Source organism: Anolis carolinensis, chromosome 4 (assembly GCF_035594765.1).
Source record: "Anolis carolinensis isolate JA03-04 chromosome 4, rAnoCar3.1.pri, whole genome shotgun sequence".
NCBI lineage: Eukaryota > Metazoa > Chordata > Lepidosauria > Squamata > Dactyloidae > Anolis > Anolis carolinensis.
In genome coordinates, this window is record NC_085844.1 from 3,892,698 (window position 1) to 3,916,518 (window position 23,821).

Below are 23,821 nucleotides of genomic sequence, written 5' to 3' on the forward strand. Positions count from 1 at the left end.
ATCTCCTTCCTTTCCTGTAGTTTGAAGCCATTGTTCCCTTGCGTCCTAGTCTGCAGGGCAGCAGAAAGGAAGCTCCCTCCCTCCTCCCTAGGACTTCCCTTCACGTATTTGTACATGAATATCATGTCTCCTCTCAGCCTTCTCTTCTGCAGGCTAAACATGCCCAGCTCTTTAAGCCGCTCCTCATAGGGCTTGTTCTCCAGACCCTTAATCATTTTAGTCGCCCTCCTCTGGACGCTTTCCAGCTTGTCAACATCTCCCTTCAACTGTGGTGCCCAAAATTGGACACAGTGTGATTCCAGGTGTGGTCTGACCAAGGCAGAATAGAATAAGGGGGAGCATAACTTCCCTGGATCTAGACGCTATTCCCCTATTGATGAGGCCAGAATCCCGTTGGCTTTTTTAGCTGCTGCATCACATTGTTGGCTCATGTTTAACTTGTTGTCCACGAGGACTCCAAGGTCTTTTTCGCACACACTGCTGTCAAGCCAGGCATCGTCCCCCATTCTGTATCTTTGATTTCCATTTTTTCTGCCGAAGTGAAGTATCTTGCATTTGTCCCTGTTGAACTTCATTTTGTTAGTTTTGGCCCATCTCTCTAGTCTGTCAAGATCGTTTTGAATTCTGCTCCTGTCTTCTGGAGTGTTAGCTCTCCCTCCCAGTTTTGTGTCATCTGCAAACTTGATGATCGTGCCTTCTAACCCTTCGTCTAAGTCGTTAATAAAGATGTTGAACAGAACCGGGCCCAGGACGGAGCCCTGCGGCACTCCACTTGTCACTTCTTTCCATGATGAAGACGACGCATTGGTGAGCACCCTTTGGGTTCGTTCGCTTAGCCAATTACAGATCCACCTAACCGTAGTTTTGTCTAGCCCACATTTTACTAGTTTGTTTGCCAGAAGGTCGTGGGGGACTTTGTCGAAGGCCTTACTGAAATCCAGGTACGCTACATCCACAGCATTCCCTGTATCGACCCAACTCGTAACTCTGTCGAAAAAAGAGATCAGATTAGTCTGGCATGACTTGTTTTTGGTAAATCCGTGTTGACTATTAGCAATGACCGCATTTGTTTCTAAGTGTTCGCAGACCACTTCCTTGATGATCTTTTCCAGAATTTTGCCTGGTATTGATGTGAGGCTGACCGGACGGTCATTGTTTGGGTCGTTCTTTTTTCCCTTCTTGAAGATAGGGACCACATTCGCCCTCCTCCAATCTGCTGTGCCGTAAAACAAGAGCTTAGTTTCTCTCTGTCCGGTGTATTTAGAGAACTGCAACTCACTCCAAAGCAGCTTACGGGCACAGAAAGGATCTCAGAGACAGCCGGCTAAGGACTGGGATTAGCCAGATGCAAAGGAAGGATGCATCTGCTCAGGCGCTTGGTTGCTTGCGAAAGGCAAAACGGCACAGGAATTCGACCCATGTTAGGGATGGATGGCCATCTGTCGAGAGGGATTGGATGGTGCCTTCCTCCCTGGCAGGAAGGGGCCAGACTGGATGGCCTTTAGGGGACCCTTTCAACTCTTATGGCAATGGTTCTCAACCCGTTAATACAGTTCCTCATGTTGTGGTGACCCCCAACCATAAAATTATTTTGTTGCTACTTCATAACCATCATTTTGCAACTGTTATTAATCGTAATGTAAATATCTGATAGGCAGGATGTATTACATTCACTGGACCAAATTTGGCACAAATACCCGATACGCTCAAGGTGGTGTTGGTGGGGATTGATTTTGTCATTTGGGAGTTGTAGTTGCTGGGATTTATAGTTCACCTACAATGAAAGAGCATTTTGAACTCCACCAATGATGGAACTGAACCAAACTTGGCTCACAGAACTCCCAACAGAAAATATTGGAAGGGTTTGGTGGGCATTGACCTTGAGTTTGGGAGTTGTAGTTCACCTACATCCAGATAGCACCGTGGACTCAAACAATGATGGATCTGGACCAAACTTGGTACAAATACTTAAAATGTCCAAATTTGAGCATTGGTGGAGTTTGGGGAAAATAGACCTTGGTATTTGGGAGTTGTAGTTGCTGGGATTTATAGTTCGCCTACAATCAAAGATCCCCTTGAACCCCACGAATGATAGAATTGGTGTCTACACTGCAGTTCAATACCACTTTGACTGATATATTATCCTATAGATTCCAGGGATTTCTAGTTTGTCAAGGAATTGTCTTGGGCTGTACCTTTGCTGCAGAATGGGAGGCCAATGCTCTGCAGTTCTGAATAACTGGAGGATCTGAATGGGATATTATTATTATCAACACAACAACGTTGTATGGCACAGCAAACAAGATAGATATGCTGGATTTCGTTTCGCAAAACCACAAGTCGAACACTTCCCAAGTGTCTAGGACTGTGTGATGTATTTTCTGATGATGTGTGCAGATCCCAGTAGGGTGGCCTTTTGCAGTTGGCAGATGGTGATTTTGTCAATGTCTATTGTTTCCAAATGCCGGCTGAGATCTTTTGGCACAGCACCCAGTGTGCCCATCACCACCGGGACCACTTGTACTGGTTTCTGCCAGAGTCTTTGAAGTTCAATCTTGAGGTCCTGATAGCGGCTGAGTTTATTATTATTATTATTATTATTATTATTATTATTATTATTATTATTATTGATATCGAGCTAGATTTCATATTATTATTTTAAGACACAGCAAACAAGACAGATATGCTGGATTTCATATCATAAAATCACAAGTCGAACACTTCCCAAGTGTCTAGGACTGTGTGATGTATTTTCAAATGATGCACGCAGATCCCAGTAGGGTGGCCTTTTGCTGTTGTTATTATTATTATCATTATTATTATTATTATTATTGACACAACAACATTGTATGACACAGCAAACAAGATAGATATGCTGGATTTCATATCACAAAATCACAACTCGAACACTTCCCAAGTGTCTAGGACTGTGTGATGTATTTTCGAATGATGCGTGCAGATCCCATTAGGGTGGCCTTTTGCTGTTATTATTATTATCATTATTATTATTATTATTATTATTGACACAACAACATTGTATGACACAGCAAACAAGATAGATATGCTGGATTTCGTATCACAAAATCACAACTCGAACACTTCCCAAGTGTCTAGGACTGTGTGATGTATTTTCGGATGATGCGTGCAGATCCCATTAGGGTGGCCTTTTGCAGCTGGCAGATCGTATTTGTCAATGTCTATTGTTTCCAAATGCCGGCTGAGATCTTTTGCCACGGCACCCAACGTGCCGATCACCACCGGGACCACCTGCACTGGTTTCTGCCAGAGTCTTTGAAGTTCAATCTTGAGGTCCTGATAGCGGCTGAGTTTTTCCTGTTGTTTTTCGTCAATGCGACTGTCACCTGGGATGGCGACATCAATGATCCAAATCTTTTTCGTTTCCACAACTGTGATGTCTGGTGTGTTGTGTTCCAGAACTTTGTCAGTCTGGATTCGGAAGTCCCACAGTATCTTTGCGTGTTCATTTTCCAATACTTTTGCAGGTTTGTGATCCCACCAGTTCTTTGCTGCTGGGAGGTGGTACTTGAGGCATAAGTTCCAATGGATCATTTGGGCCACATAGTTGTGCCTCTGTTTGTAGTCTGTCTGTGCAATTTTCTTACAGCAGCTGAGAAGATGATCAATGGTTTCGTCGGCTTCCTTGCACAGTCTGCATTTTGGGTCATCAGCTGATTTTTCGATCTTGGCCTTAATTCCCTTTGTTCTGATGGCTTGCTCCTGGGCTGCAAGGATCAGGCCTTCTGTCTCCTTCTTCAGGGTCCCATTCGTGAGTATTTTATTATTATTATTATTATTATTATTATTATTATTATTATTATTATTATTATTATATTAATACCCTGCTTTATCTCTCCCGAAGGAGACTCAAAGCGGCTACTAGAGCTCCCTGCGAGAGTACGTCTACACTGCAGAATGAATGCGGTTTGACGCCACATTAACAGCCAAGGCTCCATGCTATGCAATCCTGGGAGCTGCAGTTTGGTGAGGGAAGTCTAAAAGACCTTGCCAAACTATAACTACCAGTGTGTTGTCGAAGGCTTTCATGGCTGGGATCACAGGGTTGTTGTATGTCTTTCGGGCTGTGTGGCCATGTTCCAGAAGCATTCTCTCCTGACGTTTCACCCACATCTTTGGCAGGCATCGTCAGAGGTTGTGAGGTAACTACCAGTATTTAAAAAACTCAAAAATCAGAACAGTAGATGGGAAGCAACACTCTGAGGGCAGAGGAGCCCCAAGAACGGCTAATGACTCTGAACAAAGGATGCCACCCAGGCAAGAAACAAACCTTTCCAATGCTAATTAGAGTGATTAATTGCAACATTAGTGCTGGCTTCCAACTGACAAAGGACTCTTGTCACACCCTGAACTCTCCACAGATATATATGTACCTTCCTTGCCTAGTTTATTCATGCCTCACAACCTCTGAGGATGCCTGCCATAGATGTGGGCAAAACGTCAGGAGAGAATGTTAGCGAGTGTGTATAGCGGAACCAGCAGCGTCCAGTTAACACCATGTGCAAAAGACTCAGACCAGGCAGAGGAATTGAAAGAACAAAGGAACTTTACTTGTTGAGTTGAAGTTAAATAAACAGTTTAGCAATCGTACAATGTCCTTGTAGTTGCATAGGATCTATAACTAATCAATCAGCATTCAATATATCCAGCATAGCATATTTAAACTGCTACTCGACCGTAGCTAGAGAGCCTGTTTTTTCTGTGCTCTCCCTGCAAGATCAGATTACCAACTGACAAACCCAGCCATCTGCCAGCAAACCGATACATTGTTTGAGGCGTGGCTTGCCTCTGCAAAAGCTCAGCTTCCTTTTTGCAGAGATCTTTTGCAAGCAACTTTGCAAGGATTTCTTTACACACACACACATAGCAATTTGGCGCAATAGAGAATACTTCTGGAACATGGCCAGACAGCCCGAAAGACATACAACAACCCACACTATAACTCTTTATCAGCTCAGATGCAGTCCTAGACATGTATCCTCTGTATTCTCATAGGCAGTTGAAGAAATGCACTCTGCATGTACCTAGAGGCATCAAAATCATTGCATCTGCATGCGATCAGAAGTACTGCGAGAATGCATTCTGCATATGCTCAAAAGGGGTGCAAAAAATGTCTTTTCTCCATGACGAGAGGCAGTGCAAGAAATACGCTCCCCAAACACTTGGATTATATCTTTCCTCCCGTCTTTTATTATTATCTATATATATAAAAGAGTGATGGCATCACGGCGACCCACAAAACAACAAAACTACAGGCCCCCCAACCTCGAAATTTGACAACACAACCCATCATCCACACCTCTAGGTTGATACAACAAAAAGAAAAGACAAATAAAGTCCTAATTAGAGGGAGAGGAATAATTGCTTTTATCCAATTGCTGCCAGTTAGAAGGCTAAGCTCCTCCAACTTGGTCTCCTAGCAACCCAATAAAAAATAATAAAAAACACTAAAAATTAATACAATAAAATACTATAATAACAAAAAATAACTAAAAATAATACAAGAAAATAATAAAAGATAATAAATAAAAAGATAACTTACAATAAAATTAATTTAAAAAATTGCAAATAACGTCAAATAAAAATTACACAACAATTTTTAACCAATACCACCACCACTTTGCCACAGCAACGCGTGGCCGGGCACAGCTAGTTACTTCTAAAATACTATGCGCCCTCACTGAGTTGTGTAAAGTCATGTTAAAGGCCACCAAAAATGATTCGGATGTCGAGTGCTCGGGAAAACACAGCTTGGATTGTGTTGTAAAACTCAACAGCGGAAACAATGGGCCGGCACTAAAGCACAACAATGCAAGACTCGCAACGGAGACATAAACATGCCTAGCAGCCGCGCAACAACCGAGTCCGTGCTTTGCATTCTAACAGCTCTCTCTGGACAGAGCATAAGACCCATAAGGATACTATGGGGAGCATAGGTTTCGGAGTCCTTGGGCGCATCTACACTGGAGAATTAATGCAGTTCGACTCCACTTTAGCCGCCCTGGGAGTTGCAGTTTGATGAAAAACCAGCACTCTTGGGCTCAAGAAGGCTCAAGACCAACTCTTAGGATTCCAGGCTTGTTGTGTGTTTTCGGGCAGTATGGCCATGTTCCAGAAGCATTCTCTCCTGACGTTTTGCCCACATCTATGGCAGGCATCCTCAGAGGTTGTGAGGTATATATATGGAGAAACTAAGCAAGGAAGGTTTATATATCTGTGGAAGGTCCTGGGTGGGGAAAATAACTCTTGTCTGTTGGAGGCCAGTGTGAAGGTTGTAATTACAGTAGAGTCTCACTTATCCAACGTTCTGATTAATCCAATACATTTTTGTAGTCAATGTTTTCAATATATCGTGATATTTTGGTGCTAAATTCATAAATACAGTAATTACTACATAGCATTGCTGCATATTGAACTACTTTTTCTGCCAAATTTGTTGTCTAACACGTTGTTTTGGTGCTTAATTTGTAAAATCATAACCTAATTTGATGTTTAATAGGCTTTTCCTTAATCCCTCCTTATTATCCAACATATTCGCTTATCCAACATTCTGCCGGCCCATTTATGTTGGATAAGTGAGACTCTACTGTAATCCCCTTGATTAGCATTAAATAGCCTTGCAAGCTTCACCTTCTGGTCTGGGGGGAATCCTTTGTTCAGAGTCGTTAGCTGCCCCTGATTGATTCATGTCTAGAACTCCTCTGTTTTCAGAGTGTTGCTTCTTATTTATGGTTCTGATTTTTGAGAACCAACCTGGACACAGGATATTATTTGAGGACACAGAAATGCTCGACCACTCCAACAACTATCATGTCAGACAACACAGAGAAGCCATTGAAATCCACAAGCACTTCAACAGAATGGAGGAAACCATGAAAATGAACAAAATCTGGCTACCAGGATTAAAAAAAAACTCCAAAATCAGAACAGTAAATAAGGAGCAAGACTCTGAAAACAGAGGAGTTCCAGACAGGAATCAATCAGGGGCAGCTCACGACTCTGAACAAATGAAAATGAACAAAATCTGGCTACCAGTATTAAAAAAAACAAAACTCCAAAATCAGAACAGTAAATAAGAAGCAACACTCTGAAAAACAGAGGAGTTCCAGACAGGAATCAATCAGGGGCAGCTCACGACTCTGAACAAAGGATGGCCCCAGGCAGGAAGAAGCCAGGAGGTGAAGCTATTCAATGCTAATTAAGGTGATTAATTACAACATTCACACTGTCCTCCAAGAGACACCCTGGACCTTCCACAGATATATAAACCTTCCTTGCTTAGTTTCTCCATATACCTCACAAACTCTGAGAATGCCTGCCATAGATGTGGGCGAAACGTCAGGAGAGAGTGCTTCTGGAACATGGCCATACAGCCTGGAAACATAAAACGTTGTGTGTTCTATTATTTATCTATTATTGGGGTTAAATGCAACCCTTTCCTCCTCCTGAATGCAAACAAGGAAACAAAAGCAAGATGTGGGTCCACGAAACGTACCCAAAGCGGTCTATGGCATCGTTAGCATATATGTAACTATCTACCGTCGTCCCGAAATCCGGCATCCCGCCCACAGCATCCTCCTCCATGCAAGCTGTCTTCCGTTGCCATGGCGCATGGACCACTTCTGGAGCAGAGTGTGGATGCCGAAGCCAGAAAAGCAACATAATATTGGCACAGCTCTGTCCCTTAAGGGCACGATTTCATTACGGTGGCACCCTGTCAACCCAGTTTGGGATAATGTGCATTATTATTATTATTATTATTTTGTATGACACAGCAAACAAGATAGACATGCTGCATTTCGTATCACAAAATCACAAGTCGAACACTTTCCAAGTGTCTAGGACTGTGTGATGTATTTTCGGATGATGCATGCAGATCCCAGTCGGGTGGCCTTTTGCAGCTGGCAGATCGTAATTTTCTCAATGTCTATTGTTTCCAAATGCCGGCTGAGATCTTTTGGCACGGCACCCAGTGTGCCCATCACCACCGGGACCACCTGCACTGGTTTCTGCCAGAGTCTTTGCAGTTCAATCTTGAGGTCCTGATAGCGGCTGAGTTTTTCCTGTTGTTTTTCACCTGGGATGGCGACATCAATAATCCAAACCTTTTTCCTTTCCACAACTGTGATGTCTGGTGTGTTGTGTTCCAGAACTTTTGTCAGTCTGGATTCGGAAGTCCCACAGTATCTTTGCGTGCTCATTCTCCAATACTTTTGCAGGTTTGTGATCCCACCAGTTCTTTGCTGCTGGGAGGTGGTATTTGAGGCATAAGTTCCAATGAATCATTTGGGCCACGTAGTTGTGCCTCTGTTTGTAGTCTGTCTGTGCGATTTTCTTACAGCAGCTGAGGATATGATCCATGGTTTCGTCAGTTTCCTTGCACAGTCTGCATTTTGGGTCATCAGCTAATTTTTCGGTCTTGGTCTGAATTGCCTTTGTCCTGATGTCTTGCTCCTGGGCTGCAAGGATCAGGCCTTCTGTCTCCTTCTTCAGGGTCCCATTCGTGAGCCAGAGCCAGGTCTTCTCCTTATCAGCTTTTCCTTCAATTTTGTCAAGGAACTTTCCATGCAATGTTTTGTTGTGCCAGCTGTCAGCTCTAGTTTGTAGTGCGGTTTTCTTGTACTGGTTTTTTGTCTGCTCTGCTTTGAGGAGTTTCTGATTTTTGACTTCAATCAAAGCAGGGTCTTCATTTTGCTTTACATTTTCTGCCAGGGCATGTTCTTCTTCTTTGACTGCTTATTATTATTATTATTATTATTTTATTATGACACAGCAAACAAGATAGATATGCTGGATTTCATATCACAAAATCACAAGTCGAACACTTCCCAAGTGTCTAGGACTGTGTGATGTATTTTAGGATGATGCGTGCAGATCCCAGTAGGGTGGCCTTTTTTCAGCTGGCAGGTCGTAATTTTGTCAATGTCTATTGTTTCCAAATGCCGGCTGAGATCTTTTGGCACGGCACCCAATGCTCTAGTTTGTAGTGCGGTTTTCTTGTACTGGTTTTTTGTTTGCTGTGCTTTGAGAGTTTCTGATTTTTGACTTCAATCAAAGCAGGTTCTTCACTTTGACTGCTTATTATTTACATATTCTGCCAGGGCATGTTCTTCTTCTTTGACTGCTTATTATTATTATTATTATTATTATTATTATTATTATTATTATTATTATTATTTAAACATGCAGCAAAGCTCCCTTCTCTGGATCAAGCATGTGCCAGCCTCTGATGTGCTTCCAAATGAGTGTCAGTCCTTTTGCATTTGTCACCCACACACCGGCACAGATACTTTTCCCAAGAGTCCCTGAGCTCAGCAAGATCGCCTCCGGATTTTTCTGACCCCGCACAAAAATGGGAACGCTTTTAAATTATGCCCAGAGAAGGCTGACGTGGCCGCAAATGTGCCCAAGTCTTGACTTCTCAGTCATATCTATGGAAGTTAAATAAACCAAAGGTGCAGAGGGAGAGAAGCATGAGAAGTATTAATCTCCACGAACCATGCACCTTGCAGAACAGCAAATAATACATTTCATTATTATCACATTTTGTGAGTTCTGTGTGGGAAGTTTGTCCCAATTCTATCGTTGGTGGGGTTCGAGGGCTCTTTGATTGCAGGTGAACTATAAATCCCAGCAACTACAACTCCCAAATGTCAAGGTCTATAACCTCCAATGTTCAAATTTGGACATATTGAGTATTCGTGCCAAGTTTGGTCCAGATCCATCCTTGTTTGAGTCCACAGTGCTCTCTGGATATAAGTGAACTACAACTCCCAAACTCAAGGTCAATGCTCACCAAACCCTCCCAGTATTTTCTGTTGGTCGTGGGAGTTCTGTGTGCCATCTATTGTTGGTGGAGTTCAGAATGCTCTTTGATTGTAGGTGAACATTAAATCCCAGCAGCTATAACTCCCAAATGACAAACTCAATCCCTTTCCCAACCCTGCCGGTATTCAAAATTGGGTGTATCGAGTATTTGTGACAAATGTGGTCCAGTGAATGAAAATACATCCTGCATATCAGATATTTACATTACGATTCACAACAGCAGCAAAATTAGAGTTATGAAGTAGCAACGAAAATAATTTTATGGTTGGGGGGGGTCTGTATTAAGGGGTTGTGGCATTAGGAAAGATTAGAAACACTTCTTTAAGGTGCCATCGAAGATCTTTCAAAACATGAGCATGAGACGGACAAAGTCATGGGTTCAGAGTCCTGGCTTTGTCATTGAAACCATACTTGGAGAGGCCAAGGAAAATCTGGGTTAAACCGCTGAGCTGCTGAACTTGCGGACCAAAAGGTTGCCAGGTTCGAATCTGGAGAGCAGGGTGAGCTCCTGCTGTTAGCCCCAGCTTCTGCCAACCTAGCAATTCGAAAACTTTCAAATGTGAGTAGATCAATAGGTACCGTTCCAGCGGGAAAGTAATGGCGCTCCATGCAGTCATGCCAGTGGCCACATGATTTTGGAGGTGTCTATGGACAACGCTGGCTCTTCGGCCTAGAAATAGAGATGAACACCAACACCCAAAGTCGGACACGACTGGACTTAACGTCAGGGGAAACCTTTACCTTTATAGTAAGCATCCACCACAACAAACACATCAAAATGCCTTATAGGTCATTCTAGCAAATGAGGTTCACTAATGCTTCTCTCTGAGGCTGAGAGAGTGTGACTTGTCCAAGATTTCCATGACAGGGATTTGAACTCTGGTCTCTCTTAGCCTAACATTCAAAACAAAACATAATGCTGATTCCCGTAAAGGCCACTGTCTTCCTCTTAGATTGACATAATGTGGTTTGAACTGTGGTTTAACTCCAAATCGAAATCCAGTATTCAAAGTATTTGAGCTTTCTTGTTATGCAAATTCAACTCATAGCAAACCTGTCCTCAGCTTTATCCATAGCTGCCTAATGAGTTTCTTTGGCAAAGGAAGGATTCGAATTCAGGTCTTCCAAATCTTTAGTTCAACCATTGGTACGAACATAAGGAAGGCATGCATTCAACCCTTGCGCAACTGAATCAAAGCAAACAACATGTAAATGAATCTATACCAAATGCACCCAAATATCCTGGCACATCTATGCGCAATGCGCTCAATAAGTTTCTTTGTCTAAGGAAGGATTCAAACTCCGGTCTCCCAAACACCTAGTTCAACACTCAAAGCATTGGTTTTAACATAAGGAAAGCATGCATTCAACCCTTGTGCAACTGAATCAAGACAGACAACGTGTAAATGAATATATGCCCAATGCAGCCACATATCCCAGCACATCTATGCACAATGTGCCCAATGGTTCCGCCCTCCCAAACACCTAGTTCAACACTCAAAGCATTGGTTTTAACATAAGGAAGGCATGCATTCAACCCTTCTGCAACTGAATCAAGGCAGGTAATGTGCAAATGAATATATGCTCAATGCACCCACATATCCCGGCACATCTATGCGCTATGCGACCAATGGTTCCAGTCTCCCAAATACTTAGTTCAACACTCAAAGCATTGACTTTAACATAAGTAAGGCATGCATTCAACCCTTGTGCAACTGAATCAAGGCAGGTAATGTGCAAATGAATATATGCCCAATGCACCCGCATATCCCAGCACATCTATGCGCAATGCGCCCAATGGTTCGGGTCTCCCAAATACTTAGTTCAACACTCAAAGCATTGAATGTAACATAAGGAAGGCATGCATTCAACCCTTGTGCAACTGAATCAAGGCAGGTAATGTGCAAATGAATATATGCCCAATGCACCCACATATCCCGGCACATCTATGCGCAATGCGCCCAATGGTTCCGCCCTCCCAAACACCTAGTTCAACACTCAAAGCATTGGTTTTAACATAAGTAAGGCATGCATTCAACCCTTGTGCAACTGAATCAAGACAGACAACGTGTAAATGAATATATGCCCAATGCAGCCACATATCCCAGCACATCTATGCGCAATGCGCCCAATGGTTCCGGTCTCCCAAATACTTAGTTCAACACTCAAAGCATTGACTTTAACATAAGGAAGGCATGCACTCAACCCTTACAATATTGTGCAACTGAACCAAGACAGAGAATATTCAAGACAATGAATAGGTAACACAACGCATTCCCGGCACATTATGTGCACTAAATCTAATGTTTTCTTTCCTCACTAAGGAAGGATTTGAACTCAGATCTCCCAGAGACCCAGGTCCCTTCTACACTGCTGTATAATCCAGAATATCAAGGCAGAGTGTCCACATTATCTGCTTTGAACTGGATTATCTGAGTCTACACTGCCAATGCAATTTGTTTCATAAAGATCAAGTAGACAGAACATATTGTAAAGAACAAAAATAACTTTCTGGCCTTGCATCGCACATTTTAGTGCAAATATTAAGACACAAATAGTGTTCAATGTCATATCGCACTATAGAAGGAGCCCTAGTCCAACACAACTGGCTTTATATAAAAAAGCATGCGAAATTCGATCCTGATGTTGATTGACAACATCATGCAACTGAATCCCCTTCAGTGGAGATAAAGCAGGATATAAATAAATATACCGTATATACTCAAGTATGAGCCAACCCGAATATAAGCCAAGGCACCTAATTTTACCACAAAAACTGGGAAAACGTATTGACTCGAGTATAAGACGAGGGTGGGAAATGCAACAGCTACGGATCAATTTCAAAAATAAAAATAGGTATTAATAAAATTACATAAAATTTGAGATATTAGTAGGTTAAATGCTCTTGAATCTTCTATATATATAAAAGAGTGATGGCATCACGGCAGCGGACAAAACAACAAAAGTAAACACCCCACAACCTCGAAAATTGACAGCACAACCCCTCATCCATGCCTCTAGGTTGATACAACAAAAAGAAAAGAAAAATAAAGTCCTAATTAGAGGGAGAGGAATAACGGTTTTTATCCAATTGCTGCCAGTTAGAAGGCTAAGCTCCGCTCACTTGGTCTCCTAGCAACCCACTCAGCCCAGGGGACCCTTTACCTTATCTACCACCAATTCCTCAATACTTTATTTCCCATACCACCATACTTCGCCACAGCAATGCGTGGCCGGGCACAGCTAGTATTTATATAAAACTGTAATTTAAGATAATAATAAGACTTTAATAAGATAAGACTGTCCAACTCTGATTACCTATATACTGAAGTATAATCCGACCTGAATGGAAGCCGGCCAGGAACCTCACTCGAGTATAATTGTTGCTTTTATTGTTGTTTTTATTGTTATTTTAAAGCCAAGTGTATTGTTTTAATCTATTTTTGTAAACCGCTCCGAGCCAAACTGGGAGTAGCGGTATATAAGTTTAATAAATAAATAAAAATAAATCAAATAAGCCGACCTGAATATTAGCCAGCTAGGAACCTCACTCAAGTATAAGCCGAGGGGAGCTTTTTGAGCCCTAAAAAAGGGCTGAAAAACGAGGCTTATACTCGAGTATATACAGTAATAATAATAATAATAATAATAATAATCTGCACGCATCATCCGAAAATACATCACACAGTCCTAGACACTTGGGAAGTGTTCGACTTGTGATTTTGTGATACGAAATCCAGCATGTCTATCTTGTTTTCTGTGTTATAATAAAATAATAATAATAATAATAATAATAATAATAATAATAATAATAATACATCACACAGTCCTAGACACTTGGGAAGTGTTCGACTTGTGATTTTGTGAAACGAAATCCAGCATGTCTATCTTGTTTGCTGTGTCATACAATAATAATAATAATAATAATAATAATAATAATAATAATAATAATACATCACACAGTCCTAGACACTTGGGAAGTGTTCGACTTGTGATTTTGTGATACGAAATCCAGCATATCCGTCTTGTTTTCTGTGTCATAATAATAATAATAATAATAATAATAATAATAATAATAATACATCACACAGTCCTAGACACTTGGGAAGTGTTCGACTTGTGATTTTGTGATACGAAATCCAGCATATCTATCTTGTTTGCTGTGACATAATAAAATGATGATAATAATAATAATAATAATAATAATAATAATAATAATAATAATAATACATCACACAGTCCTAGACACTTGGGAAATGTTCGTCTTGTGATTTTGTGATACGAAATCCAGCATGTCTATCTTGTTTGCTGTGACATAATAAAATAATAATAATAATAATAATAATAATAATAATAATAATAATAATACATCACACAGTCTTAGACACTTGGGAAGTGTTCGACTTGTGATTTTGTGATACAAAATCCAGCATGTCTATCTTGTTTTCTGTGTTATAATAAAATAATAATAATAATAATAATAATAATAATAATAATAATAATAATACATCACACAGTCCTAGACACTTGGGAAATGTTCGTCTTGTGATTTTGTGATACGAAATCCAGCATATCTATCTTGTTTGCTGTGACATAATAAAATGATAATAATAATAATAATAATAATAATAATAATCAAGGCAGCCAATCTGTAAATGGAATATATGACCCAATGCATTCATGCATCTAGAACACATAGAATCATAGAATCAGAGTCGGGAGAGACCTCACAGGCTATCCAGTCCAACCCCATTTTGTCAAGAAAGAGGAAAATCACATTCAAAGCACCCCTGACAGATGGCCATCCCGCGTCTGCTTCAAAGCCTCCAAAGGAAGGCTTTTATGTGCAATGTGCATCCAGAACTTTAGGAGTGTTGCAGAGGTTGCAACGAAGCCGCACATCCCTTGCAATCGAGGAAAATAAACTTGCATTTACCCGTCAACAGAAAGCAGCAACAGGTGAGTAAGGAACGGCACAGAGGAAGAAGGAGCTGCACCTGTGGGAGACCTACTTGCCAAAGCCTTGCTCGATGCGCACTGGACCCACGGCAGTGACCCCGGCACGGTTGGGCGCCCGGCTCTTTTGTTGCAAGGCGAGAGGAAGCCCGGCACTCCCTGCCTGCTCCGGCGATGGCTTCCGTCGTCGTTGCCGTTGCAGAATAAGTAGCTATGGCAACCCGAGTGAACCCAGGGATGGAGCTGCAGGCCATTCATAAGATCCAGCATCCCACTCCAAAGGCATCCTGGAGGGAATGCAGGGCTATTTGGAGCTTTTAAGAACGATTGCATGATGGAATAGATCGAAGGCATGCTTGGCACCCAATTGGGAGGGATCGCTAATACTCCAGCGGATAGGATCCTGGTCCGAAATTATCCTAACCAATGACAAAACGAACCGAGAAGAAATGCACACAGGATGGAGGATACCTGGCATGAAAGCAGTCCATGGGAAAGTGATCTTAGAGAGCATAAACTGAGCATGAGTCAACGGTGTGGTGCGGCAGCTAAAAAGGCCAATGCGATTCTAGGCTGGCAGGGGAAATAACAATCAACGAATCGAGAAGAAAAGGACCATAATACACTGAAATGCACACAGGATGGAGGGTACCTGGCATGAAAGCAGTCCATGGGAAAGTGATCTTAGAGAGCATAAACTGAGCATGAGTCAACGGTGTGGTGCGGCAGCTAAAAAGGCCAATGCGATTCTAGGCTGGCAGGGGAAATAACAATCAACGAATCGAGAAGAAAAGGACCATAATACACTGAAATGCACACAGGATGGAGGGTACCTGGCATGAAAGCAGTCCATGGGAAAGTGATCTTAGAGAGCATAAACTGAGCATGAGTCAACGGTGTGGTGCGGCAGCTAAAAAGGCCAATGCGATTCTAGGCTGGCAGGGGAAATAACAGTCCTATTCTATTTGGTTTTGGCCAATGATCCAAACAGATGCCAAAACGAACCAAGAAGAAATGGACCATAGTACACTGAAATGCACCTAGGATGGAGGATACCTGGCATGAAAACATTCCATAGGAAAGAGATCTAAGAGAGCATGAGTCAACGGTGTGATGCGGCAGCTAAAAAGGCCAATGCGATTCTAGGAGGGCAGGGGAAATAACAGTCAACGAATCGAGAAGAAATGGACCGTAATGCACTGAAATGCACATAGGATGAAAGATACTTGGCATGAAAACAGGCCATGGGAAAGGGATCTAGGAGAGCATGAGTCAACGGTGTGATGCGGCAGCTAAAAAGGCCAATGCGATTCTAGGCTGTCAGGGGAAATAACAATCCTATTATATTCGGTTTTGGCCAATAACCCTAACGGATGCCAAAACGAACCAAGAAGAAATGGACCATAGTACACTGAAATGCACATAGGATGGAGGATACCTGGCATGAAAACATTCTATAGGAAAGAGATCTAAGAGAGCATGAGTCAACGGTGTGATGCAGCAGCTAAAAAGGCCAATGCGATTCTAGGCTGGCAGGGGAAATAACAGTCAACGAATCGAGAAGAAAAGGACCATAATACACTGAAATGCACACAGGATGGGGGATACCTGGCATGAAAGCAGTCCATGGGAAAGTGATCTTAGAGAGCATAAACTGAGCATGAGTCAACGGTGTGGTGCGGCAGCTAAAAAGGCCAATGCGATTCTAGGCTGGCAGGGGAAATAACAGTCCTATTCTATTTGGTTTTGGCCAATGATCCAAACAGATGCCAAAACGAACCAAGAAGAAATGGACCATAGTACACTGAAATGCACCTAGGATGGAGGATACCTGGCATGAAAACATTCCATAGGAAAGAGATCTAAGAGAGCATGAGTCAACGGTGTGATGGGGCAGCTAAAACGGCCAATGCGATTCTAGGAGGGCAGGGGAAATAACAGTCAACAAATCGAGAAGAAATGGACCGTAATGCACTGAAATGCACATAGGATGAAAGATACTTGGCATGAAAACAGTCCATGGGAAAGGGATCTAAGAGAGCATAAACTGAGCATGAGTCAACGGTGTGGTGCGGCAGCTAAAAAGGCCAATGCGATTCTAGGCAGGCAGGGGAAATAACAATCAACGAATCGAGAAGAAAAGGACCATAATACACTGAAATGCACATAGGATGAAAGATACTTGGCATGAAAACAGTCCATGGGAAAGGGATCTAGGAGAGCATGAGTCAACGGTGTGATGCGGCAGCTAAAAAGACCAATGCGACTCTAGGCAGGCAGGGGAAATAACAGCCCCGTTCTATTCAGTTTTGGCCAGATATCACTTGGGATAATCAAGACAAGGATCTCGGAGTTTAGTAGAGCATAAGCTGAGCATGAGTCAACGGTGTGATGCTGCAGCTAAAAAGGCCAATGCGATTTTGGGCTGTCAGGGGAAATAACAGACCTATTCTAGTCAGTTTGGGCCAGACCTCACCTGGGATAATCAGGACAAGGATCTCGGAGTCTTAGTAGAGCATAAGCTGAGCAAGAGTCAACGGAGTGATGCTGCAGCTAAAAAGGCCAATGCGATCCTAGGCTGGCAGAGGAAATAACAGTCCCGTTCTATTCAATTTGGGCCAGACCTCACCTGGGATAATCAGGACAAGGATCTTGGAGTCTTAGTAGAGCATAAGCTGAGCAAGAGCCAACGGAGTGATGCTGCAGCTAAAAAGGCCAATGCGATTTTGGGCTGGCAGGGGAAATAACAGCCCCGTTCTAGTCCTGGGTTGGATCTGAGCTCAGAGACGGAGTAGGATCCAACTCAGAATAGATTCACTGCTTTTCCCAGCATCCCAGGCTGTGGGAGAATAAAACCGTGCTGGGTTTTAGTCTGAACTTTAAGGACCATATACTCAAATCTCAAAACAGGTTGAGTGGCTTGGATAACTTGCTCTAAAGTTGAGGTTAAAACTCAAAGTGGGGTCATGGCTCCATAGACAAAAGCAGAGGAAGACTGAAGGCTTCCTTGCTGAATTATTAATTATTAGCTTGTGTTATTTTCATCTCCAGAAATATTATCCCCTGAAGTTGCACATCCATGGAATGAAAATCCTTCCTATTTATACATGCAAAGAAAAGATCCTTTTCATTAACATGCAATTAACATTAGTATCTGGGGTGGAGTAAAAATGGTTGCGGTTACAAATTATTATTACCATAGGTATATATATATATATATATATATATATATATATATATATATATCAATTTATTATTTATTATTGTTATGAATAATAATATATTACCAGTATATTTTTAATGATTGTATATTATCTAATAATAATAATAATAATAATATTAATATATTAGCATAGGTCATAGATAACAGTATATTATTATTTAATGATAGTATATTATCTAATAATAATAATAATAATAAATTATCATAGGTCATAGATAACAGTATATTATTATTTGATGATAGTATATTATCTAATAATAATATAATAATAATATAGGTAATAGATAACAGTATATTATTATTTAATGATAGTATATTATCTAATAATAATAATAATAATAATAAATTATCATAGGTCATAGATAACAGTATATTATTATTTGATGATAGTATATTATCTAATAATAATATAATAATAATATAGGTAATAGATAACAGTATATTATTATTTAATGATAGTATATTATCTAATAAAAATAATTTATTATCATAGGTGATAGATAACAGTATATTATTATTTAATGATAGTATATCACCTAATATATATATATATAATTTAATAATATATTATTATCTATTATTGTTATTAAGAATAATATATTATCATATGTCTTAGATAACAGTATATTATTATTTAATGATAGTATATTATCTAATAATAATAATAATAAAATCATAGGTCATAGATAATAGTATATTATTATTTAATGATAGTATATTATCTAATGATAATAATAATAATAATATTATCATAGGTCATAGATAACAGTATATATTATTATTTAATGATAGTATATTTTCTAATAATAATAAGAATATATTATCAAAGGTCATAGATAAAAGTATATATTATTTAATGATAGTATATTATCTAATAATAATATAATATTAATAATAATATCATAGGTCATAGATAACTGTATATTATTATTTAATGATAGTATATTATCTAATAATAATAATAATAATATATGTCTTAGGTAACAGTATATTATTATTTAATGATTGCATATTATCTAATAATAATGGGTTAAATGCTTGTGCTGGCTGGACTGCTGACCACAAGGTCTGGTTGCTGACCTGAAGTTTGCCAGTTTGAATTCATGAGACAGGGTGAGCTCCCATCTGTCAGCTCTAGCTTCCCATGCAGGGACATGAGAGAAGCTGCCCAGCCGGATGGTAATACATCCGGGCAATGTCCCCTGGGCAATGTCTGTGTAGACAGCCAGTTCTCTCACACCAGAAGCCACTTACAGTATGTTCTCAAGAGAGGCGAGCTCCTGTCTGTCAGCTCTAGCTTGCAGAGACATGGGAGAAGCCTCCCGTGATGATGTAATATTATCTAATAATAATAGAGAGGTTTTTGCCACTTCCTGATTCGGAAATGCAGCATCTTTAGCGGGCTCCCATCCAAGCCCTGACCTGGATTGACCCTGCTTAGCTCCCAAGATCAAAGGAAATCTAGTGCCATCTACTATCCTGTAATAATATCTGGTAATAAATCCACTCTTCTGCTTTGAGCTACACAGGCTTCCAAAGGATCTTTCCAAGGTGCTGAAGACATTGAGAGCCTATAGTTATAGAATCCTGGAGTTTGTGAGAAGGGACCCCTAAAGGCCACCCAGTCGGGCCCCCTTTTGCCATGGAGGCATTATAAATCCACTATCCAATCCCTCCCGATAGATGTCCATCGAACCTCTGCTGAACAGTATCCAGGGAATGAAGTTGGACTGGATGGCCCTTGGAACCATTTCCGACTCTAGTGTCCGATTAATCAATCATCTCGTCCATCAATTGATCAGAAAGGCATTGGGTTGTTAGACTGAATGGCCCTTGGAACCCCTTCTGGCTCTAGTGTCTGATTAATCAATCAACTCGTCCATCAATTGATCAGAAAGGCATTGGGTTGTTAGACTGAATGGCCCTTGGAACCCCTTCCAGGTCTAGTGTTCAATTAATCAATCATCTCGTCCATCAATTGATCAGAAAGGCATTGGGTTGTTAGACTGGCTGGCCCTTGGAACCCCTTCCAGGTCTAGTGTCCAATTAATCAATCAACTCGTCCATCAATTGATCAGAAAGGCATTGGGTTGTTAGACTGAATGGCCCTTGGAACCCCTTCTGGCTCTAGTGTCTGATTAATCAATCAACTCGTCCATCAATTGATTAGAAAGGCATTGGGTTGTTAGACTGAATGGCCCTTGGAACCCCTTCTGGCTCTAGTGTGTGATTAATCAATCAACTCATCCATCAATTGATCAGGAAGGCATTGGGTTGTTAGACTGAATGGCCCTTGGAACCCCTTCTGGCTCTAGTGTCTGATTAATCAATCAACTCATCCATCAATTGATTAGAAAGGCATTGGGTTGTTAGACTGGGTGGCCCTTGGAACCCCTTTTGGCTCTAGTGTCCGATTAATCAATCATCTCGTCCATCAATTGATCAGAAAGGCATTGGGTTGTTAGACTGAATGGCCCTTGGAACCCCTTCTGGCTCTAGTGTCTGATTAATCAATCAACTCGTCCATCAATTGATTAGAAAGGCATTGGGTTGTTAGACTGAATGGCCCTTGGAACCCCTTCCAGGTCTAGTGTCCAATTAATCAATCATTGATCAGAAATCAATTGATGGATCATTGATCCATCAATTGATCAGAAAGGCATTGGGTTGTTAGACTGAATGGCCCTTGGAACCCCTTCTGGCTCTAGTGTCCAATTAATCAATCAACTCGTCCATCAATTGATCAGAAAGGCATTGGGTTGTTAGACTGAATGGCCCTTGGAACCCCTTCTGGCTCTAGTGTCTGATTAATCAATCAACTCATCAATCAATTGATCAGAAAGATATTGAGTTGTTAGACTGGATGGCCCTTGGAACCCCTTCCAGGTCTAGAATTCAATCAACTTGACCACTTTACCACTCCAACAACTATCATGTCAGATGACACAGAGAAGCTGCTGAAATCCACAAGAAGCATGTGGACAACTTCAACAGAAAGGAGGAAACCATGAAAATGAACAAAAATCTGGCTACCAGTATTAAAAAAAACCTCAAAAATCAGAACAGTAAATAAGAAGAAACACTCTGAAAATAGAAGAGTTCCAGACAGGAATCAACCAGGAGCAGCTAACGACTCTGAACAAAGGATGGCTACCAGTATTAAAAAAACTCAAAAATCAGAACAGTAAATGAGAAGCAACACTATGAAAACAGAGGAGTTCCAGACATGAACCAACCAGGGGCAGCTAACGACTCTGAACAAAGGATAGCCACCAGTATTAAAAAAACTCAAAAATCAGGACAGTAAATAAAAAGCAACACTCAATACAGAGGAGTTCCAGACAGGAATCAACCAGGGGCAGCTAACGACTCTGAACAAAGGATGGCTACCAGTATTAAAAAAAAAACTCAAAAATCAGAACAGTAAATAAGAAGCAACATTCAATACAGAGGAGTTCCAGACATGAATCAACCAGGGGCAGCTAACGACTCTCAACAAAGGATGTCCCCAGGCAGGAGATGAAGCTATTAAATGCTAATTGAGTTGACTACCTACAACATTCACACTGGCCTTTACTGACATAGAGTTCTTCTCTCACCCTGGACTTCCTTGCTTAGTTTCTCCATATACCTCACAGTCTCTGAGGACGCCTGCCATAGGTGTGGGCGAAACGTCAGGAGAGAGTGCTTCTGGAACCTCCACAGAGATATATATATATATATATACCTTCCTTGCTGAGTTTCTCCATATACCTCACAACCTCTGAGGACGCCTGCCATAGGTGTGGGCGAAACGTCAGGAGAGAGTGCTTCTGGAACCTCCACATATTATATATATATATATATATATATATATATATATATATATATATATATATATATATACCTTCCTTGCTGAGTTTCTCCATATACCTCACAACCTCTGAGGGACGCCTGCCATAGGTGTGGGCGAAACGTCAGGAGAGAGTGCTTCTGGAACCTCCACATATTATATATATATATATATATATATATATATATATATATATATATATATCTTCCTTGCTGAGTTTCTCCATATACCTCACAACCTGTGAGGATGCCTGCCATAGATGTGGGCGAAACGTCAGGAGAGAATGCTTCTGGGACATGGCCAGACAGCCCGGAAGACAGACAACAACATCCAATCAACTTATTGATCCATTGATCAGAAAAGGGACTTTCGGGGTTCCCATCCAATTCTAGGCTTCTAGGAGTTCTGGACCCAAATGAGCCCCGCTCTTCCAAGCAGCAGGGAGTTCCAAGGGTTAATAGGGAGCAAATTGGGGGCAAATAAGGACCGGATGGACCCCCGAGCCCCCTGCCGCCCTCGGCCGCTCACCTGGAGCCTCTGCCGCCGCCTCCCGCGCCTGGGGATGCCGGGGACGCTCTCCATGGCTCCGGAGAGGAAGGAAAGAAGGAAGGAAGGAAGGAAAGAAGAGGAGGAGGGGAGGGGGGCGCCGGGGGGAGCCAGACCCCAGTCCCCTCCCCCCTTCCAGGCTCGCCTTTTGAACCCGATTGGAGAGCCGCCGACACGCGTCACGCGCCTCCCGGGCCAACCACGCCGCTCCCGAGTGACGTCAGTATTGGTGGGGGGGGGGTTGTGAGCCCCCCCCCCGGACCCCCCACGAAGAGGAGGAAGAGGAGGAGGAGGAAGGGGCAGCACCCGGGACAGCGCTTTCCTTCCTTCCTTCCTTCCTTCCTTCCTTCCTTCGTTCCTTCCTTCCTTCCTTTTCTCCTTCCTTCCTTCCTTCTCGCTTTCCTTCCTTCTAATCCTTCCTTCCTTCCTTCTCTCTTCCTTCCTTCCTTCCTTCTCTCTTTCCTTCCTTCTCTCTCCTTCCTTCCTTCTTTTTCTCCTTCCTTCCTTCCTTCCTTCCTTCCTTCCTTCCTTCCTTCCTTCCTTCCTTCCTTCCTTCCTTCCTTCCTTCCTTCTTTTTCTCCTTCCTTCCTTCCTTCCTTCTTTTTCTCCTTCCTTCCTTCCTTCCTTCTTTTCTCCTTCCTTCCTTCCTTCCTTCCTTCCTTCCTTCCTTCCTTCCTTCCTTCTTTTCTTCCTTCTCTCCTTCCTTCCTTCCTTTTCTTCCTTCCTTCCTTCCTTCCTTCCTTCCTTCCTTCTCTCTTTCCTTCCTTCAATCCTTCCTTCCTTCCTTCCTTCCTTCCTTCCTTTTCTCCTTCCTTCCTTCCTTCTCTCTTTCCTTCCTTCAATCCTTCCTTCCTTCCTTCCTTCTCTCCTTCCTTCCTTCTTTTTCTCCTTCCTTCCTTCCTTCCTTCCTTCTTTTTCTCCTTCCTTCCTTCCTTCCTTCCTTCCTTCCTTCTTTTCTTCCTTCTCTCCTTCCTTCCTTCCTTTTCTTCCTTCCTTCCTTCCTTCCTTCCTTCCTTCTCTCTTTCCTTCCTTCAATCCTTCCTTCCTTCCTTCCTTCCTTCCTTTTCTCCTTCCTTCCTTCTCTCTTTCCTTCCTTCCTTCCTTCCTTCCTTCCTTCCTTCCTTCCTTCTCTCTTTCCTTCCTTCCTTCCTTCCTTCCTTCCTTCTTTTTCACCTTCCTTCCTTCCTTCCTTCCTTCCTTCCTTCCTTCCTTCTTTTTCACCTTCCTTCCTTCCTTCTCTCTTTCCTTCCTTCAATCCTTCCTTCCTTCCTTCCTTCCTTCCTTCCTTCCTTCCTTTTCTCCTTCCTTCCTTCCTTCTCTCTTTCCTTCCTTCAATCCTTCCTTCCTTCCTTCCTTCTCTCCTTCCTTCCTTCTTTTTCTCCTTCCTTCCTTCCTTCCTT

At 41.8% G+C, this 23,821-nt stretch overlaps 1 protein-coding gene across 2 annotated transcripts in view; it reads right to left on the bottom strand.

Moving 5' to 3' along the window:
• Positions 1-22,594, bottom strand: part of lrrc24 (leucine rich repeat containing 24) — a 67,077-nt gene extending 44,483 nt beyond the window's left edge. The window contains exon 1 of one of the 2 annotated variants that reach the window (XM_062979897.1): positions 22,404-22,594. Coding sequence is in view for 1 of the 2 variants with exons in the window: in XM_062979896.1 (XP_062835966.1) it covers positions 14,801-15,174 (374 nt within the window). In the remaining variant the exon portion in view is untranslated. Of the gene's footprint in view, positions 1-14,800; positions 16,695-22,403 lie in introns of those variants that run through there. The other variant, XM_062979896.1, reaches the window with a different exon arrangement.
• Between the last annotated feature and the right edge of the window lie 1,227 nt (positions 22,595-23,821).